At 40.0% G+C, this 15,497-nt stretch overlaps 1 protein-coding gene across 1 annotated transcript in view; it reads right to left on the bottom strand.

Annotated features, from left to right (window-relative positions):
* Nucleotides 1-14,082, bottom strand: part of LOC140233460 (uncharacterized) — a 65,695-nt gene extending 51,613 nt beyond the window's left edge. The window contains exon 1 of the mRNA XM_072313577.1: nt 14,040-14,082. Within this exon, the coding sequence (XP_072169678.1) occupies nt 14,040-14,079 (40 nt within the window). The 5' untranslated portion in view covers nt 14,080-14,082. The remainder of the gene's footprint in view (nt 1-14,039) is intronic.
* Between the last annotated feature and the right edge of the window lie 1,415 nt (nt 14,083-15,497).

Here is a 15,497-nt window from a genome sequence, read left to right as displayed (position 1 = left end):
GAAAGTGAAAATACATACCACTATCACAGGCGCTTCTCAACAGGCCGCGGCCCACTAGTGGGCTGCAATGTTGACCAAAAATGAAATGAAAAGAGATCAATAACTGATTTGTAACTGGGCCTTTAAAGACAATATAGAATTTGGTACCTCAAAAGTTTCCCTGAGTTTCCTTGTCGTTTGTGTTTTAGGTTGAAGTACCTTTCATAACTAACATTGTGAGACTTTACTCACCCCAAAGTGCTCTCATGTCTTAGTAATCATGCAATAATGGTTTCGTACCAGAGCAGAGCGGGTTCTGAAAAATTAGAACGAGCCGTTAGTTTGACTCGACGTGGTACCGCGATAATCAATGTACACGTATTGTATGAAACCATTATTGCATGATTACTAAGACATGAGAGCACTTTGGGGCGAGTAAGTCTCACAGTGTTAGTTATATGAAAGGTACTTTAACCTGAAACACAAACTTAGACAAGGAAACTCAGGGAAACTTTTGAGGTACCAAAACTTTATATTATCTTTAAAAAATGTGGATCATGGGTTAGAAAAAAAGAAAAGGTTGAGAAGCACAGGTTTGCCACATACATTAGATGCTTCTAGTTTCCTAATTAGGGAGGTAGGCACAGAGAAGAAGTTAAATATCCGACACAATCAAATAAAAACCATAAATCAACTGTAGATGAGCAAATCTGTCTGATAAATGACTGATCATTATAGTCAGACAAACCTCGATCTTATTTTTCCATGTGTACATTTTGGAGTGTGTACACTACTGTTTACATGTACACGAAGTGTCATCAACTTTCTTTTTATTAAATATGATATTGCATGACTTCATACTACACATCACACCATAGTGACAGTGAAGATGAGATCTATGTTGATACATATAGGTGGCCTCACACTATGCGGTTTTTTCTTGCGACTGCTTGCGGTCTCGAGAAGTCGCACACGGTTCTCGACCGCATGCGACTTCTCACGACTTGGAGGCGTCCGCAAGCCTTGCGACTGCTGTCAAATTTTGAACATGTTCAAAACCTTGCGATCGTCTGCGGTTGCCTCTGCGAACCCTTGCGACCGGCTGAAATTTCGCAAGCCTTGCGGTCGTTGCGCTCACACTATGCGACTCGATGACTGCGATCTGGCAACCGCAACAGATCGCAAGCACTGCGATCGAAAAAACCACATAGTGTGAGGCCACCTTATGTAGGTATTAAAAGATGATGTACACAGAAGGACATGGACCATGATCGTGACAACAAAATAGAATGGAAATGACAACAGTATGGGAGGCAGTTTCATTTTCTTGCATGACAATCTGGAGGTGGGATGATACCAATGCACATTGTGAAAGACGATAGGATTAATGAAAGTGATGATGATGATGATGATAATGTTGATGATGTTGATGATGTAAATGATGACAATGATGGTGATGCTGGTGTTGATGATGGTGATGATGATGATGATGATGATGATGATGATGATGATGGTGATGATGATGATGATGGTGATAATGTTGATGATGTTGATGTTGATGATGTAAATGATGACAATGATGGTGATGCTGGTGTTGATGATGTTGATGAGGGTGATGAGGGTGATGAGGGTGATGAGGGTGATGAGGGTGATGAGGGTGATGAGGGTGATGAGGGTGATGATGGTGATGATGGTGATGATGATGATGATGATGATAATGTTGATGATGTTGATGTTGATGATGTAAATGATGACAATGATGGTGATGCTGGTGTTGATGATGATGTTGATGGTAATGATGGTGATGATGGTGATGATGGTGATGATGGTGATGATGATGATGATGATGATGGTGATGATGATGATGATGATGATAATGATGATGATATTGAGGATGATGAGAGAAGTGATGTCAAATAACAACATAACTCATGTGCAAAATCATGAAGTAGAATAAACAAGAACAGCACAGATGTAGACAGTGCAGATTATGAATTGTAGCCATAATAGCATTAAATTATCTTCTGGCATGAATGAAGACTTCCCAGTCAAGTTTCAACACTGAAGATTAGCCCCCTCCCCCAAGTGTCTTCATCATGTCTACAAACTTTCTTGTAGTGCAACTGACATGATGTTCCTCTCATTTTGTTATACAGTCAGTGACAGCACATAAAAATATAGATCTATGTCGAGTAAGATATTGACAAACCCAAAAGCATTTTTTTTTTTGTAAGTCACTCAATTTCCCCAGATGATACAAGGGGCAGTGATTCCACAATCCTGATCCAGATATGGCAATAAGGTTTTAAATGTGCAAATGGTGGAACACTAAATAGTAAACATCGTGTACATGTACCTTGCTTTACAATGTATGATTCTGTGTGATTATACTATATTTTGGCATATACATGTATGCAATTTATGCATCATTGTTTATTTTTGTTTGATTGTTGTTGTTGTGTTGTTTGTTTGATTGTTTGTTTTGTTTTGTTTTTTGGGTTTTTTTTTTTTTTGGGGGGGGGGGTTAAGCATGATCTTTTTGTACATTCATAATTTTGTTGAAAATGACACTGCATGAATAAAACAAAGTGTGCTGTGGGATAAATGCAACAGTGTTTGGGATGCCTACAAGAAGAGACTGCACCAAGACAACACACTCTCAGTGCGCTTGGGAAGAAAATTAATTTGCTGGTATGATTAAACTTCCCATCCTGGTTATCTCTCTCTACTCTACAGGTAGTGAGTGTATACCTGCATCACCGAATGATGGCTTCGACCTCACGACGAGACAATTATGGCCTGCCATAGCTTGTCCCGTCACCTGCAATACACCTTGGTCTGCATGAAAAAAATGTGCTCCTTAACTGCCCATTATGTGTCTTATCCGGTAATGACAAATTACTTGAATATGTCATACAATCAACATAATACACTGATGCGTTTGGGTTAAGTATTGCATTTGAAAATGCATGCAATTCATTTCATGTACAGTACATTGTATACTTCATTAACCTACATCTTTGGATTCTAGTAAATATTAATCACATGTATAATACATGAATGTAAATACCATTCTACACATGCCATACTTTGCTAGAATTGTACTGGTATGAGATTGGCTTTTGATGCTTTATATTCACTCATCTCCTGAGGATATGTTTCACTAATCATGAGCAGGAATGACTCAAGACTACTCTGCAGGCATATAAAAAGCCTACATTGTACAAGGCAGATGTTGTGGGATCGTATGAAGATGATATTCAGCATCCCATCCAGTCAGCTCACTTGCTCTGCTCTTGACCAACTCTGAAACAAGCCATAAGTGTTGCCAACCCATTCACCCCACAGCTAACCAGCATAAACACAGTGAGGATGATCAAATATCATGGTCTTATTTCCTGGATAACACAACACTCCACAATAGAAACTGATGATGCACTGGGCTCACACACAGTACATGATGTGGCGAGCTTGGACTCAGGCTGCAATTCACAGGCCAAAGTCATGTACTGGCTCCGCTACAGTTTTGTTGTAATGGGGGAAATTTTCATGAGGATCACACCGATTTTGAGAGTGATTTAAATGTTAAGAAATGAGCAGCGATTCAGATAATTGAAAATATTGAGCAATAGCAAACACATAATGACCCACTGCACATCCGTACATCATAAAAATGTGATGTGACTGACTGTTTGGTGAGGCTCCAATGGTAATGGGACTGTAACTACCTCTTGTAAACACCAGCATTTTTCATTCCCTCTGCACATGAAATGGTCCAAAATGCAAACTTGTCTACAATTGTGCTTCATAGAGAGTTCACCATTGTGGAAACACAGCATCTTAGATGTATCTTGGGCACAGGATCAGAGATTTGGTTTCTTTTGAGGACAATAAAGTAAGCAGTATTTGATACCACAAGCATGTGAGGACTCCTCTGCTAAGGACATCTTGTAATGCAATGCAACAGGGGCAGCCATTTTGAGATGCCCTCAGCCTATCTAAACAGATTTCTGTGACTTTCTCGTTCTGACACTCAAATTGTCGTAATGCTCATAAGTTTGCCTGATTTGACTCAATTTCTCTCAGTCAGCAGTTTCTTTTACTGCACTGATGTCATTCAAGATCACTATGAAGATCATACAATGTATCAGGTACAGTCCTTGTCATGGTTTGATGAACTTTGACCTGGCTGCAGTATTCAATGAGCACTGTCATGCTGGAATACTGGTATGTGTTACCAGGATATTCCTGCCTCTGTGTTAGGAGGCGGGTTTGACCCACACCGAGAAAGTCACTTCCTGGAAACAACAACAACAAAATTGCTTTATGTGAAACGAGTGAAATCAAAGATGCATCAGTGTGGCGAGCACTACAGATGTGACAATCTTAATGTCAGTAAATCATCTAACATAGTTTCCTATAGCCCCAACAAAAATTTGCCATTTTGGCATCTAGACATCTTGATATCAAATGCCCAAAAATTCACATTTGCTAAAGATTGAAAAGACCACAAAAATTATCTTAAACAAAGGCCTGTTATCATCATGTGGTCGTTAATAATTTCTTATGGATTATGGAGATTCATAATGCGTCCTCTGTTGAATACTGACACCATGATTAGGTCTTTTAAGTGAATATTCACAATTTTTTGCATTTTCAACACCAATAATATTTTGTGTATACATCATGCCAGTGTCATCACTGTAATACCACTGCTTCGTCAAGGAGCCAAATGAACACAACAGAAGACAAACAAAATTTGACCAATTTCCCAATACCTCTCTTTGCTCATGGCCATGTTGCTTTTCTCTTTACTGAGTGCCCTAAAGGAGTACTTATGAATTCACTTTTGGGGGTAAATTCTCCTGGTTTTGTTCACTTGTTTTCACATCACTTTCTGAATCTCTTCTTCTCACTGACTAACTCTATAGTGTATTATCTGCCAATATAGCATTACTGGTACCTTGAAGAGAGGTCATTTTGCCAAATTATCCTGATCAATCAATAGCCATTCACTGAGTGCAAGGGATAATGCTGACAATGTGCCTGCACATCTGAAGAACGTACTGAAGATCTGTGACCTTTGACCTTTCACAAATGCTTGAATGGATGTCAGCTTTTAATCCACGATGAAGTCATATCATGATAAATTAACACATACATATGCACACACACAAGAACTCAAACACATGAAGGAGAATATCCCTAAATGGATTCTTTAAATGTTTCCACTTGGTGTACTCCCAAGAGATTGGGGCTAAACATTAAAAAAAGTATTATTCTGCACGGTCTGGACAACCGCTTGATGTCTTCTCAGAGAAACAAATTTGGCACGCCTGCACTGCAGTTGCGTTAAAGACATGCAGAGCTGTGAACCACACAATCAAAATCTGTTTCACAAGGGAAATGGATCATATGGCAATGGCAGAGAGATAATTGCTGCACAAAGTAAAAATTTCTTTCATCTGAAACTTGAAACATAACAGAACCATGTACTGGTTTAGGAGTATGATACTATCAAGTTTTCCAAACCTGATAAACCTGATAATTACCAGTCATTGAGAAGAAAGATTGTGAATGAGTTCGGGCGGGAGAAAAAAATGAAGATAAAAGAGGCGGTCTTTAATCTCTTTTGACTGCCTGCTTGGCAGCAAACCTAGTGATTAAACTGTTCAAACAGTCTTCAGTTTTCTTGTTTGGATAGTTCACCAAAAAGCCATGCTGAAGAGCTTTGACTGGGGGAGACGGAGGGGGGAGAGCTCTAGAGAAGATGAAAACAGAACCCAAGTGATGCATGCAGACTCCGGTAGAAAAGAGGAGGCGCCCAAAGCCAAAGAGAGGGAGGGAAAGATAAAAAGAGGAAGCTTAGGACAATCATCTACAACGGGATACACCAGCAATGCATGGATCACAGGCCCCGTGCATCTCCCTGCTCTGAAAACTTGCGGAATGTCGCGCAATTCATGACCAAGGCTGAACGGAAGATGAATTCCAAGCTGAGGCCACGGTCTGCTGCACAAGCCTGTATTTGGCGTAAACAATGGGAGGACTCCATTGCTTTTTGCCAGGGCTCGCTCATGATCCCGACTCTAGGGAATGCCATTGCCATTGTCATTGTCACATTGGATGGTTGAGGGCCTTTGCAACAACGCAAATCCCCAAATAACAAATGAACTTGAGCCTCACTGATTTAACTCAACCAGCCATGGAGCCAAGTCGGAGGGACAAGTGGTCCAGATGAAGAGATGACATTCTACTCTTCATCTCTCAATCTTGTTTTCGCTCTCACTAAATTCTCGTCAATGGTTGGTTTCAGGAAATCACAAAAAAGAGATGAAAAAAAAAGAATTAATTACTTCATTTCAGGTGTTTCATTAATGAAGCAAACAATGAGACAATTGAGAAGAACCCTTCGAGCGAGAAAATATGCCTGGGGGAGGAGCTGCCATCATGAAAAACAGGTGTTGAAAGAAATCAATGAAACAAGTGACTACTTCTCAATAAAACTTTTGAGTGACACCTTACAAATCTAAGAATAAGTATTTCCATATGAACCAATAAGACATTTTACATAAAAATCACAGTCCCCTCCCTATTAAATACTGCAGTGACACTGCTTGCATAGCACTCCTCAACTTAATTCATTCAAAATACAATCAAATAAATAACTTTTCTTGAAAGTACCTTTACAAAGCAACCAATTTCCTTGTACAAATGTACAAGTATAACCTTAATATATATCACTGGAAGAATCATTTAAAAATTGCAAAATATAATGTATGTAATTGCATCTTACATTCAGGCAACTGAAAGCTATGAATTTGATATTGCTATGACATGACAAACAGTCTATTGCACAGAGGGGGAATCCAGTTGATCCACAGCCAAAATACTACATAGTATATAAATTCCAAAGGTGTCAGCCAGTAAAAATCACCAATCTCTATACTTCCTTTCAATCTTGTCAGGTCATATCAACTGCAAAATGTATAACTGGCATAAGATAGAGGTGTTAAGATGGATGCCTGAGAAGTATGATGTTATTTAGATTGTTATATTCCTTTAGTTTCTTTCCTTTCATTTAATATGATTTTTAATTCATCCTCCCCATGGGGAATTCTTTCAAAGACTACAATAAGCATGACTTTTGAAGTACTAACACACTGCAATAACCTATCAGATGCTAATTACACAAGTCCCACATATTCACAAATTCATTTAGCAACTTACAGGTGTTCAAAGGTTTCATCAAAAGTTTCTACTTCTGGTGGTTTCGGGTACTGGTAGATGATATTCAGAAATTAGGAAAACAGTTTCTCTTTAAAAGTATTGTTGTGTGAACACACATGACACAAGCTCTAAAAGGTAACTTTGATAATTTAGGAATCAATATGCCTATTACCAAATACTTTCTTCTCTACAGGAAATGATTGTTGGATACATGTGACCACAAGTTTATTCATTTGATACACATCAATTCATCATCATTCAGTATGAATATAAATAAACACAAACAGAGGCTAGTTACATTGCAATACTGTCTAATGTACACTTGGGCATGCAATGGAAAGGCACCTTATTCCGTGCGTGTGTGGGGTGGGTGGGTGGTTTTGCTTTTTCGGGCATCATCTTCTCTTGTAGGCATTTAGGAAATGATGGCTCCATGCCTACGGGGTCGACTGCCTGTGCGACTGACTTCACTAGATTTGGTTTGACGGTATGTCACACATGTTGGCAGGTACCCATCAGTTTTATCCTTGTAGTCGGGTTGGTGAGACAGGGAAAAGGCAGCAATCTCTACTGCCAGAGAAACACAGAGGTCACACGGGAAGGATGCACCGTGGCCACTTTTTCTCTTGCCATGGCACACGGCAAATTCCATCTAATCTCATGAATGGATGACTTATTTTCCATTGCTACAGCAAAAGAGAATTCTTTGCGTCTCCCCCTTTTCTTTGCATTGGGGTCCAGGCAGTCAGCTCTCAGCTCCAACCTTTCTTCTCTTTTCTTCAGCAAGGCTGACATGCTTTTATGAACACGCAGTCTTCGTAGCAGAGTGCAGCTCGCATATTTGGAAAGGAAAACAACTCAGGATGTCTAAGTCTGGAGTAAAGTTCGGTTGTTATTGTTGTTGTTTTTGCCAATGTTGGTCTCTTTTTTTTCCACCGTTTCCTTCAAACTATAGAGACTAAAGGCCATAAAGAAATCCTGTCAAGTATTTTGATGTGATGCAAAGAAATACGAGGAGAAGCAGATACCAGCATAATTAACAGAGGAAGGGAGAAATATGTGGGTTAGGGTTGGGAGAACAGGAAAAGAACCCTTTGAGAAAACACAAATGATTGTAGCCCCTCATCCCTTTCTACTACACACTACCAAATAACAGCACCATTGCTGTGTACATCCTTCTTTTTAAAGGGGTGGCATTTCCATCGAGATGGGGTTTGAGGTTTCCAACATTTTTTGATGATTTTTTTTTTTAGATGAGAAACCTCTTATGAAATATAAAAGAGCATATAATTCTAACAGGAATCAAAAGTACATTTGATAAAATTGGTTTTGAAATGGCTGGGATATGCAAAACATGCAATCCTAATAAAAGGTAGGACCCACCTTTTTTTTTGGGGGGGGGGGGGGATCGCTTTGTTCTACTCTGTTTTTGGATATCTCAGCCATTTCAAAACCGATTTTCATCGAATAAAAACTTTGAATTCCTTTTAGAATTGTATGCTTCTTAACATTTCATAAGGTGGTGTCTAACTATCTCACAAAAAAAGTTAAAAGCTGAATTCTCACCTTAACCAATACTATATCATCCCTTTAATATATGTTGCGAATTCACGTATTGGCTCCAATATAACGAAGAATCAAGAAATAAACTAGTAATGCTTTAATGCTTTAATGCTTTAATGCTCTAATGCTTTAATGCTTTTTTGAAGAATCAAGAAATAAACTAGTAATGTTTTGGTATTGACATTCCCCGTCGAGACTCCTGAAGGAGGTGGAGGCCACCGAAAATTTGAGTTGTTCAATAAACTCATTCTTATTGGCGAAATAATGCATTACTAGTTTATTTCTTGATCCCTTTTATATATATATATATATATATATATATATATATATATATATATATATATATATATATATATATATTTGTGTGTTTTATTAAGGATCAAATATAGATCGTTACTATGCTGACATAACTCCTTGTGTTTCCATTTCTTTTCCTTCTTCCTTTATCATCAGGATGTTCTAAACAAGTCAGAATAGTAAATCAATACAAGAATGTTTCTTCATACATTATAACTACTCATCTTTTCTCCCTCTCAAAACAAACTTTTGGATGACAAAAACCTCCACTTAGTGCCACCTTAAAGAAGAAATCCACTCAAAAATTTCATCAATTTCAAAAGGAAGAAAAAAATATCTGCAGAACAGTGTAAAAATGATCAAAATCAGATAAGAAATAAGGAAGTTACGACATTCTGGAATTTCTAGTCTTTTTAAACACTTCTTGACCAGTCATAATATTCAAATCAGCCAGTTGATGATGTCATGCTCTCACTTAATTTCTTATTCATTTCATATACACAAATGACAAAAATCTTATATTTCAGCTGTATAAATATAAAACTTGCCATAAAACCACCTAAAATTACAAAAAAAAAAAAGAAATGCTATCTCTGAAATATTTTAGCATGGGAATATGCTTTTACCTGTAATTAGCTAAAAATAACAACTATTACAAATTTTATATGTACAACATGTATACATGAAAAGTTGTGAGGGCATGACATCATCAACTTGCTTATTTGAATATTCATAAGGACTGGTCAAGAGTTGTTTTCCTAAAAGATACGACATTTCAAGATGTCGTATCTTCATTATTTCTTATCTGATCTTTTTACATTTTCTTGAACATTCTGTAGGGTTTTTTTCTCTTCTTTTGGGGTTTATTTACTTTTGGGGTGGATTTCCTCTTTAAAGCTCCTTAGAAAAGGGTGTCTCTATCAAAGCTGATTTAGATTGTCAATCCAAGGTGAGGAAAAAGACCTTGCATTATGAAAATGAAACCGTCATCACAATTTTAATTTTACTTGGATGGACATCATCCTTTGGGCAGCCTTGACATACATCTTCCCCTTTTTTCTTTTTTTTTTTTTTTGGGGGGGGGGGAGATGAAGTGTTCAATACCCCTTCCCAATTGCCCCACCCTCTATTTCTCTCTCAGAGATTATTCTTTAATATGCTCCATCCCCTCTTCTGCCTCCCCTCCTCTTCTCTTTTTCTCCTCAATTCTTTGCAACTTTTTTTTTTTATAACTCCTCATTCTTTCCCAGCAGCATCATGCCCCTTCTGCCTCAGTCTTTCTGTTTGTCTCTTGTCTCTGTTTAACTACCCCCACCCTCTTTTCTTTCTTTTTCTCTCTCCCTCTCTCTCTCTTTCTGCTGTCTCTGTCCCTGTCTCACTTCCCCCTTTCAAACCAGGGGGCTGCTCGCTCGGAACTCCAGCATCAGGATAACGTGGCCCCTCACTCTGCCGCTGCTCATGCGACACAATGGCCTCACTTACTTGACGACAAATCAATAATAGTCTAATGCGGGCATGGTTGAGCAGCAGATTTGCATACATGTGTACAGACTACAGGCAGAGAGACACAGTTGGGTCTTCCCATCAAGAGTGCGGCGTGTGGACCTAGTTCGACCCACGATATGCACACCCTCTTCAGCAGACGCTGAGCTAACAAAAGTCACCTCGCTCCCTCTAAACAACAAACTCTTCATATCTCTCGAATAAGGGTCAAGGTGTGTGCATCTCAAACCACGGCAAAACCCAACAATAAAAGACCAAAGAAAAAAGAAGAAGAGAAAAAGAATGAACTGCGAAAGAGAATAAAAAGACAAAAGGCAAAGTCAGGTGGAGTGCACAGTTGATGAAGGTCAGTGGAGAAAAGGGGGGTAAGGTCTATAGAAGGATGGAGGGAAGACGGGCAGGATGTACAAAAAGGTGCTCAAGGAAGTGATGGCAACAAGTGATAAGGGCGAGAATCAGCCAGCACTCACTTTTATGGCAAAGAATTCTTGGTTATCTACACACTGGGCCAAATATCTGGCCAGTAAGACCAAGTCCCGACTCCACGAACTTCCCTTCTCTTGGCCAATCTCTGACTTTAGATCCCCATTGTTGATCTCCTTGTTAAACCAGATTTGGGAGATGTTGCCTGTCATTAAATAGCATTCATCTTCAGAATGAAGCTATACCAATAACTTTCTTTTCATTGAAGTTCTCCCTATAAACTGATACCAGGTGAGAGAGAATAAAAAGGAGAGAAATGAATCATCCCTATAGGCTATTGCAGAATTTATTTGTACTTTTCAAAGGAAGTATCAAACTGATTCTCTGGACATATTATTACCAAAGAGACAATCATGAATTGACTAGACCCACAGAGTATGTTGAAACATAAACAAATCAAAACAAAAACATAAGTCGAATCATTCCCATAAGTTCAGATGGTATTCCAATTTTTGTCTTTAGACCATGCACAGCTGTACTGCATGCCAGCTCTAGCAAACTGGCAGAACTGCCCGAGTTTATCCTCGCTTCTCTTTGTACCACAACTATTTTCTTTTCTTCTTTTTTTTATGTTGAAGGTGTTACACGTATCAAACAGGTCTCCTCCATACGAGGCTAGTGCGTTTTACAGCCCACTTCGCTGATGGGGAGTTCTGTGGTGCACGGGCGATCGACCGAATCGAGGCCAAAGGCACAGCGATCCGTACGTAAAATGGGCGTTGTCGAGAACAACACACGACACAAGCACCGCGAGTTATCAATGCAGCGTTATCTTCACCAAGAGAGCACAGCCGAGACGTTATTATGGGGGAAAGGGTGCCAAGACAGAATCGAGCATCACGCGTAATCATGAAACTTTATTGAAAGCTCTTCTTGTGATGATAACTCAGCAAAAGCTCAAACCTACATCAATTTTCACGGGCATTACCACAGATTAAACAAGAAATATCAAGCAAACAGCAAAGCAAACTTTTCTTGAAACTCACGAACCACCAGGCACAGATTTCCAGACGATTTACAGTACTACTCAGTAGAGTTTATGTACCTCTTCGAAATCTTTCATCTATGCATCGAGTTCGATGCACAGAAAATTCCGGCGAAACGTTACAAAACGCAAAATGGGAAAAATATTATCACAAGATCATTGAGGGAAGAATCAAGGAAGTAGCTTGCTGTTTACATCAAATCAAAAGATCGGACAAAGTTGTTGATTCATCTTTAAAGCTTTCCTCGATTCGCCGAGGGTTTAGATCATTTCCCCCTCCTCCTCTCTTCATTCTTTTATAAATCTTGAACAATCGGGTCTTCAAGCGCAAACGATCCCGCCACGGGTTAGCGCGCTAGTGCAGTGGCATGGCCGATTTTTCCATGTCCGTCCTCTTCACGCAAAAGGTTCAAAGTTTGCCCATGCAGTTTGCATCCACATCACCACCATACTCGAACACATAGCGCGAACTCACACACATCTGCACATAGCGCGCGCTGCGGCACTTCATCATCATGCATCGCGCATCCTCATTAAAAATAAATAAATAAATAAATAAATAAATCTCCATTGTTTTATTGTACGGGATTGTGACGAAAATACACAACGGCATGCAAGATTTAGGATACGTCACGGATCTACCTAGAGTTATCTCAACAAAAAAAAAAAAGGAAAATTTCAAGCATTCACACAAAAACATGCACACATGCACACACACACACACACACACACACACACACACACACAGAGTAGAAGGACAGGTAGGTACACCGTTACATTCATCACTTGATATACCAGCCAACTAGTAATTTCTGTCACGGGCAACAGTGCAGTGTGTATCACATGCACAGTCAGGTTATATGTGGAGAGAGCTTTAAAAAGGAGGAAACGTAATTACCATGAATACTACTGTTTGTGTGTGACGGAGCAGTTTAGAAAGAAGGAGCGAACCTAGACACTTTATGCAGTACTGATCCAACACTTGGTTTTCTCATAGTTTTCATAGTTAAAGAACACGTAAAAAGTCGCATCATAAAGATGACATTGCGTCACTTCCCTACGGTTTAAAAGGAATGCGAAACATAACAAAAGAAGAGATGAGTAAACATACAAATGTAACTCCGACTTCGTACAGTTCGTACTAGACACTAGCCCTATGTATCATAGAAGCTCTGATATAAAAGGAGGAGAACGATTAACGCGCGCTGTGCCATGCCTCGGTCATGGCGATACGGTCATTTAATTCTCACTTCCCCAATGCAAACTTCCTCCTTCCTTTTCAAATCCTTTCTCTTCTACTCACTTGACTTGTAAGGTGTGCGGGGCTATAAGTCGGGGTTGAACGTAACCTATACAAAGATGGCCGGTGTTCTGCGGAGCGGGGGGGGGGGGAGGGGTGCTTTATCATTTGCACTTACCAAAGATTCTGAGATGCTCTCAAATCCGTTGCTGCATGTGTAAGTGATACTGATACAGGGACTCTTTTAAACTGGAAGACTTACTTTAGTTTCACGAATAAGGAAGCGCACATTGGAATGGGAGGATGTACAAATGAGCGGTGATTGAACGGCATTTTCTGCCGCCATGATGTTGGGTAATACCTTCATCAAACTTTGGAACAAAATCTTTTGCATGAACAGTCATCTCCACACTCCCCAAATCTGCAGCAAACATACTCAAGCTGATATCTAACAATGACACGGACTGAATTACAAACTCACTCCCACGTTTTCGGTCACACTCGCTTGCATTCCAATGGATATTATCACAAAACTTCCGCGCAACCACGGGAGGGAAGAATCACTCAGGATGCACGCAGTATTGTGTAGAATTAGAAAATACCGCAGCATCACGCAGTAAACACCGCAGCAGACATTCATCCAAATCTCCATCTATACTTTCCAAGGGGAGAAAAGTGCGGAGTACGAAGAGTAACTCTACAGTTGGTTTGTAGAAATAGTTCGAAGAAGATGGAGAAAAACGTAGAAGGCAAACTTACCGGGGAGTCGGACCGGGGCGGGCTGCTTACGCCGAGACATGATGCCAATAGCTCCGCTGCTCGCATTGACTGATCGAGGATGCGGGATTTCGCTTACAGCAATACAAAACGACGATTGCTCTCTGGCACTGCAGGCGTTACGTAGACACACTGGATACACATCACATTCTCAACCTCCGCGAGACACACACACCGTACACACACACACAGAGCGAGACACACACACACACACACTACACAGAGACCAACCACTGCTCATAGTCGCGGAGAGTGCGGAGTCATGAATAATTCATCAGTAGACTTGTCTCCTCTTCTCTTGTGTCTTTCTCTAACATGTGGTTGGAAGTGGAACCCATCCATCGCTGAGCGCTCGAGCAATAAGAGGATAGGGAGGGACTATTATCTTGTACTTCGTTCGGCGCGCGGGCTGCGCTAGGATCGTGCTCTTTGGTTCATTGGTGTTTAGCGACTAGAAAAAGAGAACTAAATAAGGGCAGCGCGAGATTATCATGTGATGCAAAGGAGAACTTTACTCCGTTGTCATGCGGGCTGGAAGTTGAACTCACACCTGGGCATTCAAGCGGAGGGTATATCGATGTGCAAATATGCAAGGGTTATGTCTATACGGAACTTTGTAAAAGATACGGCATGGCTCACATTATGCTCCACACGCAACCTCCTCACTGCTGTAGGATAGGATACGCCAATATGGCGCACAGGCCCGAACTTGAAAACGAGCTCATTCTGTTGCTCATGATCCCAGGGTTCCTGAAGTTCTCCAGCAACTTCTCGCACAATTCTTGCGATCCCCAAAAGACATCTCATGCCGCATCGACGTAGGATGATGAATTGGCTTTGAGTTTGTTTCAATCATCTGATGTTTCCTCGACCCACTCCGAATGATAAATTATATCTGTCATGCTTATAATTAAAAGCCCTACGGGACTAGATTACCTACCACGACTGATCCTGTGTCTATACAGATGTTGTTAGTTGACATTCTGTCCTCCTTGTATTGTAATCAGTGTGTAGTACCTAATATTTCCAGCCACCCTCATTTGCAATTAGTCGGGAACTATGATTTTGTATAGTTTCAATCGAATATGCATTTGCTACAGAGCTTTCTTATTCATGGAGATATAAGCAACAATATTTGAGACATGTAAGGTGGTATAATGAGAAGAGTGCAAGGAGATTGAGAGCATTCTTTCATAAACGTCCCAAACAAGTTTTTAGTCTAGATCAGACTAATCAAAAGTACAAGTAAAATGTTACAGGCCTGATCCCACAGTGTTGGAATCTGTCAAAGCACACGTGAAGACTGAAAGGCTACAAGACACCTATAGGCCTGCAGGAAAAAAAAAAACAATCTGAGTTGACGTGGCGGCACCCCCCCCCCCCCCCCACCTCGTAGGCCCATACACTATTATATAGTCATAATTATGCACCACTTAAAAG

The sequence above is a fragment of the Diadema setosum genome, chromosome 9 (genome assembly GCF_964275005.1).
Source record: "Diadema setosum chromosome 9, eeDiaSeto1, whole genome shotgun sequence".
NCBI lineage: Eukaryota > Metazoa > Echinodermata > Echinoidea > Diadematoida > Diadematidae > Diadema > Diadema setosum.
Note: the sequence above shows the minus strand (reverse complement) of the source record. Positions and strands in the feature narration are given on the sequence as shown.